The 27458-nt window shown below is 46.2% G+C and overlaps 1 protein-coding gene across 10 annotated transcripts in view; it reads left to right on the top strand.

Moving 5' to 3' along the window:
* The window catches only part of LOC112556836, an 85348-nt gene that overhangs the window by 18974 nt on the left and 38916 nt on the right, over positions 1-27458 (top strand). For 4 of the 10 annotated variants that reach the window (XM_025226258.1, XM_025226266.1, XM_025226282.1 and 1 more), the window contains one exon: positions 900-1029. Coding sequence is in view for 5 of the 10 variants with exons in the window: in XM_025226236.1 (XP_025082021.1) it covers positions 8939-9064 (126 nt within the window). In the remaining 5 variants the exon portion in view is untranslated. Of the gene's footprint in view, positions 1-899; positions 1030-1386; positions 5011-8733; positions 9065-9785; positions 12085-27458 lie in introns of those variants that run through there. The other 6 variants (XM_025226218.1, XM_025226226.1, XM_025226253.1 and 3 more) reach the window with 4 other exon arrangements.

Below are 27458 nucleotides of genomic sequence, written 5' to 3' on the forward strand. Positions count from 1 at the left end.
ATGTGCAGAACCGTCCAAGGAAGCAATATAATGAACTAGTATTAAGTATGTGAAATCAAATGATATTCAACACCTGCGGGATACTGCTGCTGCAACAGAAAGGGGTGATATTCCACACTTAAAAATAATAATGTGATGATGACTTATCTCAGCTTATAAGGAGTCTGTGGTATGGTAATTTTGTTACCATTATTGTGTTGTATGGCTGTGGGGCTGCGTGTTATTTCTTTTATTGCTATACTGTTCTGTCGCAAATTTGCAGCGTGATTAGCGATCACTGGCTGCAGTGCTGATTGAGCTGCACACGTGACATGGTTTCCGCGGGGGGAAATCATGAGCTTGGGCAAAACGACCGATTTCTGTGCTGTAAAAGTCTGCACGAGAGATGGAGGTAGGATCAGACAGGGTCAGATTTCAGGCACGTGGAGGTCGCAGGGTCCGTCCTGCCCCAAGCGGTTTACCTGCCTTTCCCACGGCCGAGCTAATTAGTGGAGATGAATTAGCGTCAAGACTTGACATAGGAGTGATGCGCAGTTGCAGGAGTACGCATGCCGGCGTTTGAGTCGTTGTTGTTGTTGTTTACGTGTGTCTTTTGTATGAGGATATTGATCGTTGTCGTTGCAAAAGAGTTCAAAGCGACTCACATCTATATATTTCCACATACCCACACTCACGCCTGTTCACACATAAGTGCACAACTTTAGGGCAATTACGCACACATGAATGGACGCGTGCACACACACACATATAAACATACACTCATGCACACTCTCTCACACACACGCTCACATATAGACACCCATACATGCAGTATTTCCTTCCCACGGTAGCTGTGCACTGGATAGGGGTGGATCGCGTGAGTACCTGGTCTAACATGGTGTCTGTAACACTGTGTGCAGAATGCCTCCGAGAAGAAGGTGGAGGAGCTCAACAGACAGCTCGCTGAAGAGAAGCAGTCGTCACGGCGGGCCATAGCGAGACTTCAGCGGGACCTGGCGAGACTGAAGAGCGAGCGGGCGCATAATCCACGTGAGTCACTTTGCTCGGCTGTGCACTGAATGAACACTGCTGCACCACCTTGACTATCTACTATAAGCACTCGAATTGCTTTCTTCCCCTTTCCAGGGATTGGTTAAGCTTGGGAAGGCTAGCCCGTCTGGAACCTTTTCCCAAACTCTCAGCGGACGTCAGTGCTATTTTAAGCCATGTAGTCCTTTCTGCTTGATTTCCTTTTTTTCCCCGCTCTCCTATTAATACATCCCTTTCCATTTCCTCTGTGCTATTGCAAGCTTGTTTAGAAATTGTCAGTGATTTTTTTTTATCTCACCTTCGAAAGTTTAACAAGCCTGGCGGATGCTTATTACTTGAACCAGACGAGCTGATACAAAGCAGGTGACATTCTCACTTAGCAGTAAAGGTGTCGACATACTCCATCACCTCGTCTTGACGGCGACTGGCACAATGCCCTCGGCCAACGATGTGTCGAAACAAGTGTAATATTTTGAAGGACATTGGTGATTCGCTTTAGAGTGCCGGATACTACACGCCTGCGGGTTTGCGGCCGACAGCTGCGCGCACCATCGAATAGCTAACAGATTAATCAAATCACAAACGTGGAGAGAACGGTTGAGTTGAATCAGCGAACAAAGGGGCTCCTGCTCTGAAGTTCCTTCTCGTGGAACAGCCAAGCGAGATCTTGCATGGCTAAGATAGGGAACGACCTCCGACCTTATATGGGACTAGTAAAGAGCAGCCGGTTCCAAAAGGTTAGGCAGAAAAAGAGCGCCGAGGTGTCCCTAAGGTCAGCTTCAGTGCACGTAGAAGCCAACAATTAATCAAGATCGAGCGTGTCAGCGCTGGCACCCTCGTCCGTTTGATGCGCAGACACTTTATTAAGCCGAGCTTTCGTCTCCGAGACGTGATCAAGCAAATCCTTGGGACTAGAAGATCGGCAAGGTAGGGAGTTGGAAGAAGAGGAAGGGACTCTAGAGGTGGTCATCAGATTGGTCGGCTTGTACTGATTGGGTGAAGCATCGTGGTGGTGTGGATGTAGAGGGGGTGGGATGAGGATGGGGGTACTGGAAGGTTTGGAGTAGTGTTTTGCATGGCTGGAGATGTGACTGTTTCATTTTTGTAGCTGGTCTAGTAATTCCGACTATGTCGCATAATACTTCGAGATAAGTCTTTGTTGTGCATTTCATTTGGGGTTTTTGGGGTTTGTTTTTTTTTTTTTTCTTTACTTGTTTACGTTTATTCTTTGAGTCTTTCATTTTTTTTAATTCCTTCATCAGTTTATTAATTCTGTCTTTCATACAGCTTTTAATAAAATGTTAAATTATGTCTTATCACATTGTAGACTGTGACTGAATTTTTTTTTATACCAGTCCATGTGCGGTCACACATGGGGGTGAGAGACAGTGCGGGGGTTCGGTGGCTTTGTGTGCTTGGTCTCAGACTGACGACACTTTTATGGCCGTGCTCATTGTCTCACATTTCAGCTGCTCTCCCAAATAGACAAGGACTGCAAACTCCAATCAACAAACACTAGCAGACACTTTTTGTCTGCACGCATCGTCAGCAGTGTTTACGACCAGCCATTCGTCAGCTGCCCACCCGACTGCAATTACACAATAAACGTCATTCAGTTGGTCAGTGACCAGTCTCCGCAGTCACCATAATCATCTCGTTCATTTTATTTAGGGACATCTGTATGGTCAGTCCGTGTCATTTGTCTCCTGGCAGAGTGCATGTTGTAATAAGAATTCCTCCCTCTTTAGTCTTTATCATCCACCTCATCGTCGTTGTGGTGATGGGCTGGTTGATAATTTTTATGTGCCGCTCCAACTGGTAGTCTGTCATAATTAGAGAGGAGAGGAGCGGATTTAGTGCAGCCTGCATGGCGCTGGTAACTAACCTTTTGTTTTCTTGGAACAGACATCTGGACCAGCCGACGTCACAATCACCGTTCCCCTCCCTTTACTTCACTCATCACCACCTCAGGCTTTATTAGATGTTGGCAGTTGTGGTTTTTTAAAACAATTCTGTTGTTGTGAACACTTTGCTTAATCGAATTTCAGTTTGAAAAGTAAAAAAAAAAAACTCGTTATATTTCCATATTGATAAAGTCCACTCGAGGAGAATGATAAACTACTCAGCAGGGATTTCAAATGAGGGCTAATTGTTTGCCAGCAGTCGTACACGACGTTAATTGTTATTGCTATGGATTGAAATCGCGGTTATTTTTAGCGCAGGACCGTTCTATTCCAAACATTGTAGTAGTAGTCGGGGGATGGGGAATGAAGAAAGACAAGGAGGGGGGGGGGGTTGCGGAGCAATAGCAGCAACAACAGTTGAAGGAAACATTTGACAGCAACAGCAATAGATTGACAGTAACAACATTCAAAATAAATATTGACAGCAACGCCAGTGGGTGGACACTGACAGCAACTCAGCAGCGATGATTGAAACATTGACATCGACAGCAGTTGAAAGAAATATTAAGAGCAGCAACAATAATTATTGACAGCAACAGTGGCAACAGCAGTTGAAGAAACTTTGACAGCAACAGCGTAAAAAACATTAACATCAACAGAAACAGCAGTGACAGTGGCGGCGGTTGGCGTGGTGGGAGGTAAAGGCGCCCAAGACAGTCTGTATGTTCGCTCACTTGGGAACCAACGAGCCACCCTGCACGTAGCCATCTGTTCTTTTTCACGCATGATTTGTTTTCCAGGACAGTATTTGAGGTCAATCACCCGTGCATCAGTTTTCATAACGCGGTAGCTTGGATTGTGTGCCTGTGATGTTGAACTGTCATCTGTCAGTCACTTTTTTCAGAGTACCCTCAAAGAAAAGACATTTCCGAAGATGTCTGTTCTTTCTTGTTATTTTGACGAGGGACTGTTGTGTAAGTGGTATGATGTCTTTCTACGTTTGACATCTCGCAACGCTGGAGTGTGTCCCTTGTACAAGTTTCTTTCACGAAGTATAGGAACCAACTTAATGCGTTTTTTTTTTTTTTTTTTTATCAACTCGCATCACACCTTCCATCCCACTCACTCCTAGAGAAGGTCGGGAACATCCCTACAGACTTTAGCGTTTTATCAAGCTTCCACGAAGTTTACGACTTGCTTAGTTCTTTTGAAGCCCATCGCTGTGACTGCACAAAGCCAAAGGTCACGCGCCCCTTGGCTTTGAGACGCATAAAGTAAGGTCACAGAGGCCTGGCTCCGGGGCTGTTCATGAAAGGATCCTGGGCAGAACGAGGACAAGTCGGACTTTACACGTAGAGGAAGAAGCGGGGGAGGTGGGGTGATGGGAAAAAACGGGTTCCGGGGGAGGGGGCAGCCAAACGTTTCGGTTGGAAGACTGCGGTGGGTGAAGAGGGGGTTGGAGTTAAAAAAGGGGGCACAGAGCGGGCTGTAATGTTTGGGAGAAAGGAGTTGCTCTTAAGTAGTCGCAACGAAGACGCTTCCGCTGCCGTGGCAGGCTTCAAACCGGATCAATTTGTCGGCTTGAAACAGTTGGTTCGTTCGGTTGCCATGGAAATAATTTTGCGAAAATAAGCGGTCTTTGTGATGCCACGCGAGTTGCAGCTGGGGTGGCGGGAGCTGGGCAAGTGGCGGCACTCTCTTAATTGCGCGAGGTGAGCGCCGGGGCTTGCTGGGAGAGCTGTCCGATGTGAACAGGTCCTGATGGAAGTGCGGGGCGAGCTGGAGTGAACTGTACCGAGAGAGGCAGTGGCCTGATTGGCTCCTGCACGCTGTTTTTTTTTTCTCTCCCTCCCTCTTCTTCCCCCTCCACCCATGCATGGACAGCTCTTGCGAACACTTGCCGTCCCCACAGGGGACCGAAAGTACTAGAGTTACCTTCCTTTCTTTCTTCGTCATGTGTCAGTAAAGGAGGAAGATGGTTTTCGGTCTCTTCTTCCTCCACCTCCTCCTCGTCCATCATGGCTGAAGGGACAAATCTTTTTGATGGTCATCATCACTTAGAGCTGGAGCGCTTCTGGTAAGTGTCTTGCTCATGGTCCGTCCCTGCGACCTTCTTGCTTATCTTGACAGCTCATCATGCATCAGTTGTTGGTGCGTGGCAGTTCGCAGCAACTGGGTCATAGTGTTAGCTTCAGGTCTGATTACTCAGGTAGCCAGAATGATCTCCTCTAGGTTCATTTAGCCTTAGCCCTTTACTGTCCCCTACCCTACCTCCGTCTCCGACAAGCCATTTTTTTTTTTTTGTGTGTCATCCGATGAAGCGTATCTTTCATTTTCCTCTCGGTAACTGTATTGCCTACCCAGTAAATGCAATCCTCCCTGGAGGGCACATTGATTATGTTTTGCCAATGTTTATGTGCCCATGTAAGCATATATCAAAGACATATTCGAGAGGGTGTTTGGTTAAGAAGTCCATTGAAGCCAGTGCAGCCTGTGGGAATCACATCATGTAAAGCGGCAACTAGTTGATGTTGCTGTGCAGCAGGACTGGTGGCAGGGAGGGAGAGAGGCGGTAATAAAAGACCGTGACGGCCGCTAACGCTGTGCAACATGCAGCTTCGCCTCGGCGACCATGTGAGAACGGAAATAAGCCTTCTAACCGGGAAATATTTTAACGAGCTGTATCCCGAGACATTTCTTTCTTTCAGTGGTTGGCATAGATCAACCAGCACCAAGAAGCAAGAGCTACTTCATCATACATGCACTCGCGACAATCGCCGTTTATTTATTTAGTTATGTGATTTGCAAGGTCTCGACGAGAACTTATCCCCGTTCCAAGCTTTCCGTGAAGTTTTTACTGGTTGTGGAGGAGAGCAGTTGGGGCGAATATTTTGTAAGGTGGGTAAGAAATTCTGTTTATTCTTCTTCCACTCTTTATTCAATTTTGGTTCCACTGCCATGACTAGGAAAACGGACGCTTGAGGACGCCTGTGGTTGAAGGCCTTTAGTGTACCATGGGTAACTTTAGTGTAACATGAGTAATGTCATTACACAGTGCCTGGAACTTTCCACCACGTTTAAAGTGAACAAGAACAGGTTCATCGGGAAAACAAACTGTTAACAGGGGTCATGGGTCGGGGTGAGGCTTGGAGGTGGGGGAGCTCGACTTGACAAAAGCATGAAAGAGTTAGTTTTCTGCATGGCTAGACGATTGATTTCGCCTGCAGCGTGTAACAATGGTTACTGTGGCTGCAAGTGGAGGAACAAAGACGAGAATTGGGGCAAGGAAAGAAGGAAGAGAGGACTCAGGCTGCGGCAGCAGTGGGCACAGCGAATCTTCTTGGGGCTTTTTTTCTTTCTTTTTGAGTCACAAGTTAATCGATTGAAGATGAAGAGACAAGGAAAGCCGAAAGGCGTTGCGTGTGTAGGGGGGATAGGGGTGTATGCTCGCGCTAATGTATGTTTGTGTGTGTGTGTACGCGTGCGCGCGTGTTTGAGAGAGCATGTTGGTTTTTCAATCTGTGCAAGCACTCGAAAGAAAGACGGTGATAGAAAGAGTAAATGAATAATTTTTGAAAATTACAGATAACGTCAGTAATCTCTGTAATGTCCGTGATTTGTAATTTTTTTAATCTGGCAATGTTAAAAAAATAATCCACATTAAAAACAACCCGCTTCTCTTTAGTCATCATTACCTGCCTTTCGCCTGATTACTGTGTATGCGCGTGAGCTTGTATTTCTGCGTGCATGCTACGAAACGTGTGGTTAAGCCGTAAGTTTTATTAAGCAGACGGGTAATCGAGGAATTCCTCTGAATATTGCGAGCATCAAATATTTCCCAGAACGATGTCATTTGGGGGAAAACAGGGATGGCTACATTTGTCGAAGTCCTCCGACCGCATCCTGTGGACAGGCTATCAGCAGCGGAGGTCAGGAATGGATCTATTAACCGGCTTAGTTTTCGATGAATGGCCGTTGACATAGCTTTAGGTCTTAGGGATGCATGATAGCCGTTTTCCTAATTTCGACGAGCCTGTCAACAATTTTACTTTCATAGCGCCCCGCTGTTGTCATCGAGAGATGATGGTTTCGCTAGTGTCCGTATTACCGCGAGTGATGGGCGGACTCATGAAAGCACGCGCGCAATCGAACGCTTGCATGCAGGTTACATCATAAGCATGTGTCTATGTATAGATCGGGAAGTTTTGTTTTCTTCTTTCTCTCTGTATGTTCCTTATAATATGTCTAGATTTAATAGGAATGTGAGCTGCTGACTGGTCGGCAAAAGCAGACAGCTTGCGCTGTTGTGGTTGTAGGGCCAGCAAAGAATACAAAGTCCTGGCTTGAGCCACCCTCAGTGTTTGTGAGTCGCATGTGGTCACTCTGGCCTGTGTGTGTGACGTGACTGACGAGGGCGCCAGTAGCGCGCCTTTCGTGTGCACTGTGACCTTTTGAATTTTCTCGACTCATCGAACGTGGGGGATCTGAGCGTTCGCTCGCGTTTGTGTGTGTGAGAAAGAGGAGGAGGAGCCAGGGGGATGATGGTAACGTTTCTCCTCTTGAAGCTGACTGTAAGTTGTTGGTCGGTTGATCTTGCTTCCTATTCAGTACCGGGATAGTGCTTGTCCGTGTTCTCCGCCGACACACAAGGTTCGATCGAGACTGTCGCAGCTGCAGTGTCCTTTAAGTCCGAGAAATCAAGGTTGACAGAAAGTAGGTTACCCCCCACCCCTTTTGTACACGTCTTTGTTTTCTTACCACCACCCACCCACCCCATTAACCCCTTTGACTGCGTTATCTGGGTGTTGGACTTTCTTGGCTGTATCATTTCACCACAGGTCTTTTACTCGAGTGACATTCATCACGATTGGAAAATACAGCCAGGGCGGCTTTGTTTCCAGATGACGGCGTCGTTGTTTTTGTTGTTGTTTTGTTTTGTTTTTTTCTCTCACCTGAGATCCCGATATGATTAATTTCTCGAGTCGTCACGTAGTTAAATCTTGAGTTGTTTTTTTGTTCGGTTTCAAATGTGACATGATTCACTGCTGCGTTGTACTTTTCATTTGATCATGTCTTTGTCTCGTCCGTCGCAGATCTCCGTGGTGTGGCGCGGTGTGTGTGTGGTGGGGGGAGAAGGTGGAGGAGGAGAAGTTGGCGTTGAGGTAATCATCGTCGACCAGAACAAGTGACAGCATTTCACTCCGTTTATAACAGTGTCGTGTTGCACGCTGAAAACTCAGTTTGATTACCTCAGTGACAATCGTTTTATTTTCAAATCCGTTTTTGAACCGCTAAGGCTTAGACATTGTACCAGAGTCCTACTTCAAGCCAGCATTCTTATGTTCCAGATTGCGATTTTTTTTCGTCCGTGTTTTGTTTTGTTTTTTACCTTGAAGTTGATAGTAAATTTTCTCTTTATCATCGGTAGATAAGAAGAAAAACTGAAATCTTTTGGGATCGTTTGTCCAAATGTGCATAGTTTTTATTAAAAAATAATCAACTACAACAAAAATAGTAAAAACCGACTTTCGTCTTCTGTGATGGTGGTATTAGTGTGCACACATCTGGGGAAGATAGGTTTCATTTTTTTCTGGATTCGAGAAACCTGATGTGACAGCTTTAATACAAGCCAGCAGAAAATTTTTTTTTCTAAAAATTCTTAGTTTTTGGACTGGTGGAGTTTCTCACGTGGTGTGGTGGTGGTGGTGGTGGTGGTAGTGATGATGATGATGATGATGATGATGATGATTTGAGAAGGGAAGGTATGTTTCAGTCCGAATGAAAGCAGCAGCGCACGATCTCGTGAGAAGTAATAAAGGACATCTTGGCAGCGTTAGTTCGCAGGTGCTTTGCAGGTGTATTCGTAGTGACGGTCGGTCGGTGGGTCGGTGGCTTAGGCTTCGATCGCTGTTGCTGCAGCCAGCTTCTCCGCTTTTGTGGCGACGTAGCACACAGGCCCGGCCAGCGTGCTTCGAACTCTTTGTCTGCAGGTAACAAGGCACGTGATGCGCGTGCTGGAACCTGGCCTGCATCTCTCACACTCTCACTCTACCCATGTCTCATTTTCTGTAACGCTTGCAGGCTTGCTTGCTGAGTATGTGCGTGCGTATTGCAGAACTCTTCATGGAAAGGTAAGTTGTTTCCCTTTATGATGCGCGAAGTTGTCTAGCGTCAAGGGTCACCTGATTGTTATTGCATGAACACACGCACGTGCACACACAAACACCCACCCACCCTTCCCCACACATAATGTCACGTGCATACTTGCCCACACGTATTGTCACGTGCATACGTCCCACACATACAGTCACGTGCATACTTGCCCCCCACACACACAGATCAACGTTTGCACTAGTAGCTGATGATCTTATTTGTCATGGAGGAAGATAGTGGGCAGGTTGTGTTGACCGACGAGGTTACAGTTGGGCTTTAAAAGTAGGAAGGGGAATGTGATGCCTAGTTTATGGAGCGTGTGAATCTGTATGTCTCTAGGGAAGTGGATATCTCTCTCTCTCTCTGTCACTTATGGCGTTCAAATTGCTGCTGTCATTGTCGATACCGGTAATGGTTTCTCTACTTCCTCGAGTAGTTTGAAAACAATCAGCGATCACTTATCCTTGTTTATCGAATTGAGCAATATTCAAATAGGTTGCTGTTTTATTTATATGATCTTTTTAAGTACTTTTGCATTCGATTACTCCTGCGTGTTATGAAGCACATTGTGTTTGATATATAAAAGTATCCACGGCCCTCACACAAAAGGGGCAAGTTGAATTCAGCGGTCAGGGGTGCAGAGTTTTTTTTTTAATTGTCAACGTACTCCATAACAAACAATGGATGGGGGATGTTTTGCGCCGAGCCAGCATCTATAAGACAGCCAGCCAGATGCCACACGCAGAGAAAGAACAGCATACCCACGACAACAGCTGAACCTAGGACAGCTATCTTCACTGTATTGCTGACGGGTACTAACCATTGCGCCAGCGGGCCGCCCACACCCAGCAAACAGTGGAAGTGAAGCTTCTAGCATAGTTAAGTCCCAAACGATCGCTGTTGACAACTGTAGCAGCTCTGTAGGGATGTGTGCGTTCAACAAGTTTATTTATCGGTCGTGCGTTGGCCGCGACTAAGACTTTTGTGTTGCAGGAGGTGGACACTTGGCGGCCACCCCCTTGATATTTGCCCGACAAACGAGTGCGCGTCGGGGAGTTTGCTGAACTCACCCTCTTCCTCAACCCCTTTTCCCTTTCATGTTACCTGCCTGTGGGACTGGCCAGGCCTCATACTGGCAAACACTTTCACTCCACCATTTGTTGCCCAAGCTGACTTGCTGTCATGCCAGAGCGTGGTTCTACCTGTGTCTAAATTTCCACTTCCCTCCGGTGTTTTTTTTTTTTTTCTTTTGTCTCCATCCACCCGTCTCAGACGTCGCCGCTCGCGACATAGGGCGGTCCACAGGCTGCCACTGGTTGATCACACCACGAGTGACGCAATCGAAACACTCCAGCCTAGGTTCAGCTAAAAAAAGAAAAAACTTTCATTATTGATGTTTTGTCGCATGACTCACTGTTCACGAGGCTGTCCGAAATCCCCACCGGTTTTGTCTCACCAGTTGTGTGGCAACTTGAGTCACTACTAGACGCCAGGACTAAGTGTTGGGGAGTTGTTTTCTAAAGGGCGCGCTTATCGTCATCATCTTCACGTGTCGACGTTCTCGTCATCAGAGTGCAAATGTTGGTGTGTGTGTGTGGTTCCACCGTCTTTTGTGCAACTCTCGGATCCCTTGTTTTGCCTTGCCATCTCCCCCACCTCACCTCTTTCTCCTTCTGACCCACTTTTCACGACTTCCGCAGGGGTCATTGGTGTTTGATGGCTGTACAAACGGCCAGTGAAGGACAGCGTGTGTGTGATGCCATGGCGGGAGGGCCCCGGTTCCCTCCAGCGACACACTTCTCACTGATGAAGGTAGGGGCATAGAGGCGCACAGTCAGCAGGGATCAGTTAGCTGCAGGCAGGGGACTCACAAAATCGGCATCAAAGATGACCACTGCTGACAAGAAAGAACTGTGACATCAGACTTGAACTGAGATGAAAGAGTGCTCCCGGCGGCTGTTGAAGAAAGTAGCGAAGCGAGCCTGTCGGGCTACCTGCATAATGCGGCTGCCGCTCAACCTGCCAGACATAGCGTACAAAGACAACAAAGACAGCCGTGAGCTAAAAATATAGGCAAGTCGATCGAAGGCCTTCTCTCGCCGTTGATTGCGCTTACCCACTTTCTTCACCCCCCCCCCCACCTCACCAGCACCCTGCTCTTTGCCCACCCGTGTACGCTGTGGAGCATCGCGATGGCTTTGTACCTGACGAGTCGCCAAGGTATGGTCACCCGTGGCTCCCCCGCGTGATACTGGGAGACCAAATCCCTGCCATCGACGCAAGAGGGATTTGTACCCCCAAAAGGCGGGAAATGTCACGAGACCTTGTGAGTCGCGAACCTCTGTGCTGTGGTAGAGAGCAACACGAGCGATCTCGCCAGTCGAGAAACTTTTGTATTTTCAGAACTGGTCTACGAGGCTTCTTGTTCCGTTCCTGCTAACTGCACGGGTGGACACACGTGCGAAGCTGGTATTGCTGTCAGATGGTGCTCGAACAGAGACATTGAGTGGGGTAGGGTGAGGAAAATTGTGCTGATAGACGAAGAAAAAAAATTGGACCTCTTTAAAACCAATTTTTATTTGCGTCAACCACGTCACCATCTTCCCGGAAGTTAGAGCAGTGCGGATGATCGTTTGTATCAGCGAGTATATTAAGTGTATTCAGCGCAGCGTGACGACGGAACTTGGCAGAGCGCCGCTGGCAGCTATATATTTCATTGACGAGGTCGATGGACGCAACAGCCGACCTGGGAGCGAGGCCGTCACGAATGATTGGTCTCGCCGATTAACGCGACAGCTCCGCGATAGCTTTGTCGCGTTAGTGTACCTGTCATCAGAAGGGGACAAATTAGCCGAGTGAGGCGGGAGGGCAACAGCCGCGACTGTACAGAAGTGATTTGTTCATGCGTGAGTCTACTAGTCGGGGCTTCCCACTCACCGCTGTAAAGTCCTCGTTAACAAACGGTTACATCAAAAGCAAAAGATGCTTGGCCTTGGTGGTGAGTAGAGGTTTTTTGTTGTTGGTGTTTTACTGCTTCCTCTTCGTAGTGTGGTTGAATGGATTCAGTATAGAGAGCCATAAGATGAGCGGAATTCATATTTAGAACACCCTATAAAAAAACACCTTTCGCTGTCGTGAATGTTCCTAACCGAATAACTGAAGAAAAAAAAGTTTGAACAGGACTATCGAAGTTTTTATATAACCTTTAACCAGAATTGGTGCAATGTTCGTCCTAAAAAGCCTCATAAGCGGGGGCACGTGGTCAGTCATGTGACTGTCTGGCAGAATTTTGGTCATGTGCCAATCGACTTTAGTTTAATCTGATTGACTTATCTAGAGCCATTGCTTCTCTTTTTTATTTTTTATTTCTCTTAAACATTTACCGTTAATTCACACGATTATGTTGTTTTTACTTGAAAGTACAGCCGTAGCTGGATGACCGAAGTGAGTTTGTAAGCATGATGTATAAAAAACGTGTAGGATGAGATCATTGTGATCCAGCTGTGCAGCCAGGGATCCGATACGAATTAATGAGTGACAGATTGTGTAGACTCGTGGTCCGACAGTGTGACAGCCGGTCGTGTAACGTTTAATTTAAAAAAAAAAATTGTTTCTCTAGCATATTGAGAAATGGGATTTTGAAGTTGCTCTTTATGTGAGAGTGAGAGAGCGTGTGTGCGTGCCTCCCTTCACGTGTGATTTAAATGCAGGAAAAGAGGTCAATCAAGCCAAATAAATCATAAATCTCACAAGTCACTTAAATAATAATCTCGTTTTGTTCATTTATTTTTGGCAGCAGTCATGTGAGACTGCGATAGGCTGTAGAAGGACGAGGTGGTAGTGCAGGCCCCGCGGTGAATAATGACACAAACCCTCGTTTTACTAGCGCGCAGCTCGCACCGATGCTGCACGCGCCCTTGCAGTCCCACGCTGCACACGAGAAGAGACCCATCTGCTACTATTATTTACAAATACAATGCAGGGCGCGCCCTGTATAACACTAACTTTGTCCCATCGTCCCACATCAATTAAGAGCTCGCATTTCCACGCGCGCGTGCGTGCGAGAGAGAACGACCGACAACATCCTCGGCTGCTTGTGTCGGTAAGAGTATGTGTTGGGGTAGGGGTAGGGGGTGGTTGAGGGAAGTGGGCCGGGAAAGTGGTGACGTTGTGCACACACCTCATCGTTCATTAACCAAGCAGATCACTCCCATTTACTGGTCTAAAAAAATGCTGGATAGATTGAGCGTTGTAGACAAACTTGCTGAAGCCACGTACCCTGCAACCATGTGTATGTCATATAAACCAACAAGAAACATGAACAGATTGATATCTACTTCCTAAGTTTTCAAATGAATGAACTGAAGATGCTTTAGCAAAAAAAAAGAAAAAAAGCGCAAAACTTTGACAGTTTATTAACAAATGTATAATAAATATATACACACCAAAATACAGTGATAGGGCATCCCTTAAACAGAATTAATATCGCTTTACGAGTTACGAGTTGCTAGCCAAGGTCTGTCCATTATGTGTGTTTTTGTTTGTTTGAGTTTTATTTTTAGAGCACTGTTCTCCATGCCCATGTGCAGATAAATGCGTACACGGAGACAGCTTCGGGCGACTTCTATTTTACATTTGTCTTAAATAAAGTATGGCCTGGACCGCACGATCATCTTGAGCAATAAATGTCATCGCCATAATTTAGTAAGTCATCTGGAAAGCAAGATAGTTTTCCTTCGCTGCAATCTGTCCTTCATTCATAACACGACACAAATTGTTGGAACAACAACAACAAACCGTCGTGTAACATTTTGTCTTTGTGATTTCAAAATATTTTCCTGGTTAAGAAGACCGTTTAGTAGTTTTGAATATATGTGCTCTAGATTCTTCGTGTCTTTCTGAACCATCTGCGATCATATTATGTGGTTCACCCTCTTAAGCCGGATATCAGTGGAATATGTGATCATGGTCGACAGACAGTATCGTGACGGTCATATGCAAAACTGCCAAATATGGTCACATGTTGGAGATTGTGGGGCCTATTAACAAAAGCGCGGAGGAGGGTGCGTGGGTACATTGTAGTTAGCACTGCCCTCAACGTTCCTTGCATAACTGAATGTAGGCGGACGATTAATGACGGCACCACGGCTTGTAAACGACGCTCTGCTGCTGCTGCCGCTGCAGTGCTCCTCGGAGGTGATGGTGCTGGCAGCGTGTTTTGTTCCCCTCCACCCACCCGAACCAAATGCATCCAGGCTACCCCATCCTTTCCCCATCCACCCCTTTCACGTTCTGGCAGCCAATGAACCTCGCATCCTTCCTCACTGGGGAATCAGTCGTAATTTTAATGACTGCAGAGAGAGACCTTGCCCTTCGCTCATCGACGTTTTAACGGCCAGGTGAACTTCGCGTTCTTTTAGCTCCTAGCGCTTCGGGTCAAAACGACATTGTTGCAAGGACAACAGCGCGTGGCTCCGTGCAACAAGCGGGGTGCTTGGCTTTTACCTGTTGAAGTGCCGTGTGGGGGGTTAGGCGGGAGAGTTCCGGTCTAAATCTACGGGTCTCACGCACGTTTACACAGACGTACGTATACACACACACATACAGATACACGCTTTCAAGCACGAAATCATAAAACAAGTGCAAGGCTGGCAGCTCGTCCCACAGCATTGGAAGGGCGGGGCCAGGCGCTGGGAGTCAAGATGGCTGTTCGCTTGGTGCGGATCTTCACCGCCCATTGTGTACAGACTCGGCCAGAGCTCTTTGCTGGGGAAGTCCTCTTGACTTTGACATATACCTTAACTTAATCCAAGGTCAGTAGTTTTTACACCGGCAACACGTGAGCATGTCTGCATTTCCTGTCCACGGTTGTCACCGGTAAACCAACTGCTAATGGCAGCTAGCGGTGGCAAGCTGTGCAAGCACTATAGAGAAAAGAGGTGGCAAGGGGAATGCGGAAAGAAGGGTTTTCATGACCGAACACATTCTATCGAATAAGACTATTAAACATTTTTTATGAATACTTGTTACATATAGTCACATAGTTGACAATATATCACCGACTAAACAGTCCGGTAACCAAATATGAGACTATACACGTGGCCGTCATATAGAGGTATGTCATTTTTAAATGTTCAACTATTAGTGTCTAGAAGATTTTACATGTCGGTTATAAAAGTTTGGGAAGAATGGTCTTTCAGGAGACCACTTTACACCCCGCATACGGTCACACACACACACACATTGTCTAATTCCCTCACTCATACAAGAGCGCGTGCAGAGGGCGGTAAAGAACCAAGGATTTCTTTGTCTTGCTAGCATGTGCAGAAAACGCCAGAATCAGTTTAGTGATGCTTTATTACATAAAAGCGTTCTCTGTCAAACCCGCTTTTGCATCTGACACCATCTGCAATGGTGGACTTGCAGTCAAACCAGTTCACAGGACACGTCCCGAGTCCTCGCACTCTTTCTTGCGCTAGCCACAGCACCAACTTCTCTGGACTTCCGCAAGTACGGTCCCTCCGCGTGCAAGGCTGCGGTTCTGACAGCATAACACTGTTTCTGTGTGTAGCACCACCGTTACCCCGGATGGCGTTGCTCGACTTACCTGTGGGTTTCCCATCTCGCTACACATCAAAAGAATACCTGTGGACTGCGAACCGCCGCTCCTAGCGGGTGAATGAGTTCGTCGGCGTCGTCTCATCAAAGCTCCCGAGGTGGTCGTAGCCAGCCGGGAGGCAGCGAGAGACGATCCAAGTATTCCTGTGGTACCCCACGAGCGGTGCTTCATAATGCAATCATCTGACATGATTATCTGCTTTGAAGAGGAGAATAGATGACAGTTTGGATGATGAAGACCCTCCCGCACACACCGCCACCACCACTCTCTTCCTTTAAGCCCACCACAACTTCCGATTGTACAGTTGCCAAGGATCACCATAAAATTCAGCAAGACATTACCGACATGCCTAATTTACTAGTCTGACACAGACTCATGGGCTAGAGGCGATGACTGCCGTGTGTATACCGTTGAACTCCGCTGTACATGGATTCTCTCCCTTCCCCACTTCCCTTCTCTTGCTTGTTCCTCTCGGTCATCTCGTCAGGCGAACAAATTAAAATTTCGATAGATCGTGTGTGTGTGCGCGCCGGGGTGTGATGCTGACGAACGAGAAAGGGCAAATGAAGAACAAGCAGGTAGAGGAACACGGCGTAAAATGCATTCCTTGCCCTCTCCGTTCTTGCCCGTGCGTGATGCGCTCGTGTCTGGTAAAGCAAAGCCATGATCAAAAGACTGGACAAGAGAAGCTGGCGGCCTGCACATGTTCGCACCCTGCTGGAGCTTCCCACGGAGAGGCCATTATTTACGGCGATCGCTAACTTCTTTCGTGCTGCACAGGCTGGAGGCCTGGAGTCAGGCGCCACAGGGAAGATGCCCCTGCTTCCTTTTCCCCACCCACCTCACTTTTTTTCTTTTTTCTTTATTATTATTTTTTTTTTTTTGAGACCTAATTACACCTGAGCTAGCTGCCCCATCACTTTGATAGAGACCTCGATGTCGCCCGCCTCTAACGACGATATATGTTTGTTCTAATTCGCTCCAGGTGTTGCTCTTGTTTTAACAGACTTCTTTTCTTACTTTTTTAATGTCTTAAGGGTTGGAAAAACGGTCCCTAATCCAAATTGCATGAGTGGGCGTATTTCCTGTTCGTTCATTTGAGTGCCTATATATTTTAGCAGGCGAACGAGCTCTGCGAACATCTTTATTCATGGAAAAGAACGTACGAACGGTTTTGCAACCGACCGTTGGTTTAATGCACTTGCCGCTTCTTGTGGCACGCCCACATATATGTCCATCTAGGAAAATTGCGACCTTTCTGAACCCAGCGGTTAGTATAGAATCCCTTCTACACTTATACCACATTGGCAATGATCTCCATTTCTTATGACCAGAAGAGCTCTTGTATGAAAATAAACAATGAGGAGTAAATATGTAAGCAGTGCAGCAGCTGTTGGACTGGTGGTAGTAGAAATGTAGGTGCATCCTGTTCGCTGCCCAGATGACTGGAAACGTAGCATATAGCCACACTTTTTTTTTTTTAAGATCGATGTAAGGGGCATTTACTCTGTGTTCTTGTAGCATACGGTGTTCATACTCATTGTGGATTATTCGAGTGTTTTTTTTTTTTTTTTTTTTAAAGCTTAAGTAAAAACAGACGTGTTCTTGTTTCTCTCTTTTCATATTTTCATACTTTCCTTATGAGTGTAGGTAACGACCCCCTTGTGGTTCTTGTGGCAAGATTCTTGGTTGATGTCGAAGGCGGATGTGGAGGGCATATTAAGTGAAGCCTGTAGAACCGGAGAGGTCACGATATCATTTGCAGAGTTAAAATGACAGGCCTCGGAGAAATAATTAAAGACCTCGCCGGCGATGTTCTTCTTGTTCCGGCGACGCCAATTATATCTCGTCCGCAGAGCAATTACACCTCTACCAGCCCTGGAGAAATCTTCAGGGTCCGCGACAGTTGGACCAAAAGTAGTCCACTCACACGTGCGACGGCAGCCCCCCGGGGGGCAGAGCAGTTAGCCTGTAAGTAGTCCCGTTAGGCCTAGACGTGAGACCTTCAGAGCTACAATCACGGCGACAGAGGACTCCGGCAAATCCTTCCTCGTCTCAATCGCTTGATTGGAGAGACTTTTTTTTTTTTTTGCCTAGGTTCTCCACTTCCCCTCCCCTCATATGCTTCAGCCCTGTCCTTCCCCACATCTCTCTATCTCTTTCGCGAAGCTGACACCCTGACCCCTTCTCTTTCCCGCAAGCTTTTTGGTTCAGCGGCTGTTACATCCGTGCCTACGTGTACAGGCTGCAGTAGTGGATGCTCGTGCGGGCGTGTGCACGGCAGTCCGGCATTGACATTAATGCATGCAGCGGGAACTCCAGGGAACTGCAAAAGGCGGAGGAAATGATAATTTGAAAGTAAAAGTGACAGTTGCGTACACAAACGCGAGAAAATGTTACCCGACTTGAATGCGCCTCGCGATCGCAGGGCCACCTCCTTGAAAATACTGGCCTTAAACGTTGTCCACTGTTTTGCTGCCTTATTTTCCTTGGGCAAAGCGGCGTGACCATGAAAATTCATGAGTCATGGAGGCTGTAGGAAAGAAGAAGAAAAAAGCTGGTTTCCGAAGCCTAGATACCGCTCATCAATTTATTATCGACGTAGGCCTCTTGTCATCGCGCTGACTAGCGATGAGCATTATGGAGATTGGCCGCTGGCATTTCAGGCGACGTGCGGTGGGTCGCGTTCAAATGATTTTGACCCCTTCTCCACCCCCACCCTTCCAAATCCTATCCACCCCCAACCAACCCCCGCATATTTCTCCGCAGGCAGTGTTTATCGTTGGTCAAATCATCTCGCAGTCTTCCGCTGTGCCCTAGATCACAGGCTTATACTAATGTATTTCCGTGGTCCACACCATGTTGCGTGCGTGTTAGGGATTGCAGCTATGTCAATTCACCACTCCGATTCCATCTTGCTTCCTGGGCAGTTATAGGCTTGGTGTGATGCAAAATTCATTTTTAATGACCTTAAAGCAAGATACTATTTCCAGAATTCTGGAGAAAACACCACCTTCTCCTTCTACCCCCACCCCCCTCTTCAATAAAAAAATTAAAAACTCCTTCCGTTCTCGAGATACAAACCCGTAAACCGTTACCATGCATAGGATTTCTCCCTCGCTTGTTTAAGGTACCCCTAATTAACATATGGTCCTTGCTCTCCCAGTAGTTGAGCCTTGATAACGTAAACTTAATCCTTATACGAACCTGACTCTTGTGATGTGACCTCCTTCTGTGCATTAAAACAACACCTGCACAGCACTAACCTGTAATAATCCTAAGAGCACCTGCACAGCGCTAACCCTGTAATAATCCTTAGGCATTTCTTCTATTTAGTGCTTTTTTCCTAGTTGGGAAATTGGGGTTGTGTTTGTTTGGGTTTTTTTTTTTTTAGTGTTTTGTTGGTGTCTTCTTTTTTGTTTTTTTGTGAGTGTTTTTTTGTTTTGTTTGTTTTTTGTTTATTTTGGGGTTGTGTTTTTTTTTTTTTTTTTTTTGCTTTTCTGGTGTCTTTTGGTTTTGTTTTTTTTTTCTTTGTTTGTTTTGTTGGTGGTTTTTTTTTTGGGCTTTGTTTCGTTTTGTTTGGTTTTGTTTTGTCTTTTTGTGAGTGTTTTTTGGTGTGTTTTTTTTTGTTTTGATTTGTTTTGTTTGTTTGTTTGTTGTTTGTTTTTTTTTTTGCTTTGTTGGTATTTTTTGGTTTTATTTGTTTTTTGTTTGCTGTTTGCTTTTGTTTGTTTGTTGTTGTTTTTTTTAGCACGGCGTTCGAGGGTTAGATATAAGTACTTTGCTTATTCTATTAACGATTTGCCGATTTGGCGATGCGTCGTTCCCTCCCTCTCCTTTTCTCAGCCCCCATTGTATCCCTCCCCATCTCGTTATATCTCTCTTCGCTGTCATTCACTCGCTCTAACACAGTCTCTTGTTCTGGCTGATTCATGCACAGCACGTAAGTAACAGTTCGTCGTCCAGAGAGAGGTAAAGACCTTGGGTGTGTGGGGTGGGGAGGTGGAGGGTGAATTATGTGCGATCTATCGTCAAGGCCGCTGTCTCGAAGGTGTTGTAAGAGTTATCGGCGATGGAATGCCGCCATGCAGAAAGTGCTTTCTAAAACTGTTGCGGCGATATTGCGATAGCAGCTGTGATTGTAATAACCACGGCAACGCACCGGCAGCTTCTCGATGGATCGATGTTTCTGGAATAACTTGAAAGCACTGGGGCGCGTTTCATGCTGGAGGAGGAAGGGAAGCGGGCTGTGACAGCGGTAACGTCCCCCTATCGTCGGCCGCTTTTACACCCAGGGAACGAGCTGATAAGGCTCTGGAGTCGCACAGAACGATTGTGGTGCCCGGGCTGCGATGATCTCGATTGTGCCATGTGGCAGTTTAATTGGCGAGGTCTATGTACCGACTACTAACATCATAGCAATTTTTGACGTTCGCAAACCGTCACGCGCTTTCCTTCCACACTGAGCAAGATAGCGGCACGGTGATAGCTTTTCGATGTGGATAAACGGTTGTGAAAGAGGAAGCTTTCCAGAATCCGTGAATGTTCGGTTCTTAATCTCACGCATGTGGACACGTGCAAACGAAAATTTGAAAAAAATGACACCCCCCCCCACACACACACACCCCCTTTGTGCGCTTGGTAACGTTTTTCCCTGACGGTAAAGTTGAATTACTATATGACAGTTATAACCACACTTAGCAAGACATAATCGTTCGGCGATGTTTGTCTAGTAATATCCAATTGTTAAATGAAATGTGAAATGAAAAATGAGCAAAAAAAGCGAAATATCTTTAGAAAGTCTTCTTCCCGCACCCTCCCATCCCCATTGTTCGTGAAATAACGATACGTAAGCCTAACGTACTTGACCACATTGTACAGAACACTCGGCGCTGGCATCACCTCGTGCGTGGCGTGTGCACAGCATGCATTGGTGACCCTGAGGTCATGGCGCCGTGATCGACACACGGGAGAGAAAAGCATATCCGACAACACCAAGAGGCGCACATTTCCCAGGAGGCAACACGCTCCTCGAAACCTGTGGACATTGATGCTTGTTAGCGATGTTTCAATAAGGACAGCGGGTTCCCTCGGTGCTCAGTGAGTCAGAAAGGGAGGAAAAGCAGTTTAATCAGCTGCTGTTGTTCGTTCATCACGGCTGCCATGCTGGAACATTACGACTGTCTTGGCCTCCGAAATGTCGTTGAAAATTCGGATTGGTGCGCAAGAGTTACATGCCGATTTTCCTTCGTTTTCTGCATAGTTATTTTATTTATTTATTTTTTGCCAGTGTGTGCTTTTTATCTCCAGCAAACGACATCAGGGCGTCTTAAGGCGAAGGGTTACCGTAAACAGACAATAAAAAGTGAGGGTTGAGTGATTGGAACAGCGGGGTGGCGGCTAAAAAGTAAACCTTCAGACGATGTCTGTTTTTGTGAAAGCAATATATGGCTCATTTGGGCTTCTTTGCATGCCAGCTAGACCTACCTTACAAGTACGTTGATCAGTTTTTGTTTCTGCAGAACTTACAGGGGCTGTAAATTAATATTGTGATGCAATCTGCAGCCTGGCTGATTACGAGATTTGTAACTCACATCTGATTATTTTTAAAACACACATTCATTTCGCTTGGAGACATACAGTGAATTTTTTAACACTTTCTGGTCTTCTGCAACTAAATACAATAAATACTCAAGTATTATAATGCCAGTTGATTCTTATAGGATTATCATTAAACTAAATATTAATGGAATGACAGATAATAGTGGAGCTTTGTTGGTTTAGTTTACGTTACCCGTGCGATTTTTCACTTGAATTGCACACCTCAAGCTCTTACAATGGATTATTGATATCAGCCACAAATAGGGAAGAACTTCAGCAAGTTCTTAAAGGTTGCTGCGAAACAATTTCCATGGAACCATGTTTTCTGACTTTCAGTTATGCTACGTTCAAGTTTAAATATGCTTACAATTCACTTCTTATATGTAGCACCTGCTGTGTATCATCTCTTTGGAGCGTCGTGTTGGTTTTCTTTCACCTTAATTATAGCTGGAGATTCTTGCCTCTGGCCTTAGCATTGAAATGTTTGTTGTCTTCGTTAAGCACGCTATCGCCACATTACGATCGTAATTTTTGCTTTATCTTCGCTTTCTCTTCCTTCGAGCTATGACTGTTTCTTTGCCTTCATGTGAAACAGTTTACCGTAACTAACCATTCTTTCGGCAGAATTTTTGTATTGCAAAAATCATGAAGAGTATATTTTATAGCCCAACATAATTGTTTTTTTGTTTTTTTTTCAATTTTGGACAATTGGAACCTTGAGGCATTGCAATGCTGGCTGTTCGTCTGTCCCTGCTTCCATCCTATGCTAGACGTCACGTGACGCAGAATGCGACTGTCGCGGTAGAGGAGTTTTAAGAAAGAGCGCCGTGTATTTTGTGCAAGAATAAAAACATCTTCCTGGAACTTTGAAATTTTATTCCTTTGAATTGAAACGGGGACGCTCCAACGGTACCGGGATTATCCCCCAAATATACCCACGCCCAACATATCCGGAGACCTGTCTGTAGAACCGGGAAAACGCACCTTCGCTACAAAAAGAAAGGAAAAATAAGAATAAGGAAAGAGTGTAACTGGGCACCTGGCTATCTGGCATTATCGGTCTCCCTCACTCGATATACTGGAAACAGGAAAACATGTGGCTTTGCTACACAGGACAGTGAGCAGATAGACAACGATGAGAAGATAACAGTGGATAAATAACACAAGAGCATAATATATAATCTACGACACTACTTTATTAATACTACAACAACATTGAAACACAAACATCCACAACCCTATATCTACAATCTAACATCTTTAAGATGCTGAAGTTCTTCCTGATGCTTCTTCTCGTCTCCTCAACGCGCGTGACTGTCCTCACTACATCTTCGTCTCTGTGAAGGGCGCAGGTAAAGGAGAGAACCACGCGTATCTTCTGCTTTTATCTAACGTGCATTGGCTTGTGGGATACATGCTAACCAACCAATCAACCCTTAAATGGATAGAATGATAAAACTCTGAAATGGTATCAGTATTTGCATAATTCTGAACAGCCGATCTCCACCGAGGAGTTGGTACGACCCGCTCATGCAACCCATTCCCAGGAATGCTTATGGTCTACGGAAGTGCGCTCGCTGGCATGCGCATTGGCAGATGAGACCGATGCTGGGGAAGATGAACTCGCCGCCCCTTTCCCTGCACCTCCCTCCCACGATATCCTCGCAACAACCTCGTACTACACGCCACCGCCAGAAAGGCGCGTGCGCTGGGCGTTGACCTTGAACGTGACCCTCCTGCGGGTCACGAGCGGCCGGCGAGGCGCATCAGTCAGCGGGAAAGATGCGATGGAGTTCACCGAAGCAGATCTATCAAGTCCACGGATCGTTCTCCGCCGAGGCTCGAGCCCTTGAGAAGGGAAAAAGCCGGGAGCTGGATAGGGTCGACGAGCTGGGATATCTGTATCTGGGACGGACCGCGAAACTCTCGTGCCAGAGTTGCCAGCTAATCTGAAAATCCTCGGCGTGGAGTCATTTCCTGCCCGAGCACCGCCCGTCTTCTTTTGTCTACGCGCGAGGCTGCGGGTCAAAGTGATCAGTTGCTGGCATTCCATTGATTCCTGGTGCAACTGCCCCGCTACCTCGTAGGCAGAAAGAGAGAGAGAGTGATGGTCTATCGTTGCCTCCCATCAGATCTCATTTGCACAAGTGTTCCCCAGTCCCTCCCCTTCGTCTCTCAACCACCCACTCCCTCCCCGCAGAATGGAGCTTTTTCTTTGATCTGTACTTTCTGGTTCTGGTATTTCTCTTTGTACCTAGCATCGGCGTGTAGAAGGGGAGGCATTATTTCATGCGTGAAAAATCCATCATTGCACGATCAGTCATCCGTAATCAGGAATTGATGGGTGTCTGCTAATACCGGCTTCCGAGAAAGGCGTTTGTGGAAGCATGTATCGAGAAGGTTGAAACCAGATTGATTTTTTTTCCCTCCCTTCTTCAAAAATCACTCCACAAGAGCTCTGTCGTCACCGTGAAACGTGCGAGTAATTAAGTGTCGTTAAATTATCGATTCCTACAGATTACCCTCGTGCTTAGCGGTGAAGAATACAACGGCTAAAGGGCGTTATAAAAGTTGTTTACGTTGTTCTCAGAAGGCCCGATCATATGCGGCGAGGGAACAATTACCATAAACATTTTTTGCAGGCAATTATGCAAACAAATTTCGACATGCGGAATGATTTATAATTTGAGCTTCGGCTACTTGCACTTCCTGGAGTGGGTGAGAGTGAGAGAAGAGAAGAAGGGATAAAAACCTTGGCCTGATATTGATAACAGATTTTGACAGTTTACGACTAATCCATCCTGGTATTTTTGTTGAGTTCGTGAATCCTTAATCGCCGCATTCGTCATCATCGTCATCTTCATCGTCGTCGTCGTCGTCGTCGTATCAAACGAGGACACCGATGCCTTAATTTAGCTTTCAAGCTGTAAAGCATTATTTTATTAGTGGCATGAGATAATTTATATAAAATAAGGACACGTGTTATAATTGTCGGGAAGTGGCGCATGCTATTTTTTCCTCCGCTAACAACAAATCGCTATTGATTCAGTTACGACTATTTATAGTTGCGTCAGCAGCGGAGTGCAGCAACAACGTCAACGTCCAGGCAGCGAGATGACGCGACGCACACTTTGCTGCAGCTTGTGTCGCCTGCTGCCGACACGCACTGCTTCCTGCTGTTGATGCGGGGTCCCGGAGGACACCAGAGACAAGTCGGTCAGAGGGGTCGCCAGTTCCTGAAGCATATCCGCGTGGAGCTCATGTTTACTGGTGGCAGATGCTTAACAGTCGTTTTCTTCCACCCGATACCCACCATCTAAGCTTTGAAACTGTCATGCCGTGATGTTCAGTGTTTGTGCAGGCAGTTATAGCTGAGCAAATTACTAACTGTAAACGGTGAAACATCTTTCGACGGTGTTTTTCAGTCTTCGTGCGATGTAGTGTGTCGACTCATGTTCATCCAGGATCTTATATGATACCGCGCCTCGCACTATAGGTTGGGGTGGGGTGTGGGATAACAGAAAGTCACTTTGCTTTATCACAGCTCGTCACCGACAAACTGCAGACGTGCGTCGAGTTCGATTGATATTAGGTACACCTCGGGGAATATCGGAGTTTCAAGTGTTCCGTGTCTGTTAGCCGTTCTTTTAAAGGCATGCTTCATCCCAGCGCAGAACTGCAGTTGTTGGCAGTCCTAGGCCCACCACCAAACCTAGCAGCGTCCAGATTTTGCTATGATCTGTAGTTATTTTTAAACCAAATTACTGCTAAAATGAATATGCCCTACAGAAGATCCAACAGCCAACTAACATCCTACTAGCCTGCGAAATTTAATCAACACCCACCCAGCACAAATCGTTACACTACGCGATTAAGATTTCCATCCCTTGTTTCTTGTTGCTATCTCTAACCAGGCGATTACATTCTAAGCTATATGCTCTGTGTGTATTGCGTGGTATTTTATTCTTAAATGCAGATCTTAAGTGAATAAATATGGAGGAACGTTTGATCAGACGTTCGTCCATATTTTTCCGGTTCAAAACGGCCTTTTGTGAAGCGCACACACACAAAAAGAAAGATGCAAAGTGCTTCCAAGAATTTGTCGAATAAATCCTAGCTCCTTGCTCCAAGACTGATCGGAGCTCGCCACCAGACTATGTTTCGAGGGTTTGTAGAGCGATCCTATGGGATGTAGGGCATAAAATATATGTTCATGCGTTCGCGTGTTGTGTACTTTGTTCTCGCGCGCTTCTCAGTCCGTGCGTGCGTGCGTGAAGTCTCTATTTCCTCCTCCTCGTGCCGCGTGTGTTCTCTCCGGACTAAGATGGCAAGGCCGAGCCCGTCCAATTACAGAAAAGCTGGCCAAACTGTTTCCAAGGTAAGCCGCCCTTACGGCTTATAGACATCGATTTCCCGCCCCGCCGTCACGTCTATGGCTCGGAGGAGCAGAACTACAAAAGCACGCCCTGATGGCGCATTTAACCGGCTTCGTTTTCAAGACTACTGCACTCAAATGTTATAGACTGGCAATGGTCGATAGTCAGACGTTCAGACTTTACTTCTGAATATGTTTTTCGTTTTAAGGAGATTGTGTTTATCTTATCTTCCTTTTTTTTCGGGTTGGAGGAGGTTTGCACTATTACCATCATAGTATATGTTTGTAGTGTGTCGGTCCTAATGTCGATTTACTTTCAGTGAGGTCCTTTGCTCATTCTTGGAGGACGAAAGAAAGACGTAGGGATTGATGTGGCTGTCATGATACTGTGGCAAGTAAAGGTTGCAGAAGCTCGCGACTGACCAGCCAAGGGAGATAACCGGCGAAAATGGGACATGCATGCTCGGACTTTGCCCCGTTGCGCGTGTCACGCCCCGACTTTGCCCTTTGTCACGCATGTCCTCTGTGTCACGTCTTAACGTTCGGCGGAACTGTTGCACGGAATGGAGAGGTGAGGGCGGGGCGGCGACTTCTGTGCGTGTAACCTCTTTTTTTTTTTTTTGCGCTAGTGTAACCCCTCTCGGCTTCGGGGCACGGGAGAATATCAAAGAAACCTGTGTAGCAATCAAGCGCGTGTCGACACGAATCAGCAGCAACACTCGACAGAACAGCGGGGCGTGCAACTGGCCAGACCGCCTCCATGCTGAGCGGTGCATCGCCAAGATGATTTTTACCTCCCGCACCATCTGGAACCGGCTTCCGTTGGAGTCCATGCGCTGGGGCAGTGCGCACGGCAAACAGCATAGCTCTCAGCTACACTTTACAGTACTTTTCTTTCTCAGTTTTAGCTTGTTGTGCGCTGACACCGCCGTGCACCGGACCCCTGGGTCCCGAGGCGCCAGTGTGAGTTTGTGGTCGGCACTTCGCTCTGATTCAGCCCAGCGCGTGATGTCTACTCATCCCGATGCCGGCGCGTGCTGCACTTGTAACGCTTCAGTGTTTTCGAGGTTTGCGAGACCAGTGCTAGCACTTAGGCACTTTTGCCGATGTCAGGGAAGGGTTTATTAAATACCTACAAGTGCGCGAGCTTTTTTTATATATATATAAAAAAAAACTCGTGGTCGTTATTTGGGGTTCGCTTTCTCTTCTTCAGCGAGTTACAATTACATCAGTTTCTGAAATAACAGATGTTAGATGATGGGCTCACGAGAGGACAAATTCACTTGTTTTTGTTTTGTTTTGTTTTGTTTTTTTACAAAAGAACCAGTTAAATGCTAAAACTGTTCGTAAACTTTAACAATAAGTGACATTTAGATATAGTTAAATATTGCCCCCTGAAAGAACATTCCACTTTAAGATGGACCCACAGATGCTTACCCACAAATACAAAATTATAAGAACCGCTAGGTGAAAATGATTATGGTCAGTATTCCAAAATAACTCTCGTCTTCCTCGTGATGTATGTTTAAAAGAAAGTCGTAGACATCTGGGTGCAACACAACACTCTAAAATCACATGTTTAGGACTGGAAAAGTCAATCTTGACCTAAAGGACTATAAAAAGTCTGAGATGCTTATCCTGTCTAAAAAAAAACCTGTTTACTATGAAAATTGTGTTTTCCCGTCATACGTGCAGCGATTATTGGAGGGTGTTCATCAAACCAAAATTTTTAAGACTTTCGGAGACTACGATCATATCCGCTTTCTAGTACTTTCAT

The sequence above is a fragment of the Pomacea canaliculata genome, linkage group LG1, assembly GCF_003073045.1.
Source record: "Pomacea canaliculata isolate SZHN2017 linkage group LG1, ASM307304v1, whole genome shotgun sequence".
In the NCBI taxonomy this organism is placed as follows: Eukaryota; Metazoa; Mollusca; class Gastropoda; order Architaenioglossa; family Ampullariidae; genus Pomacea; species Pomacea canaliculata.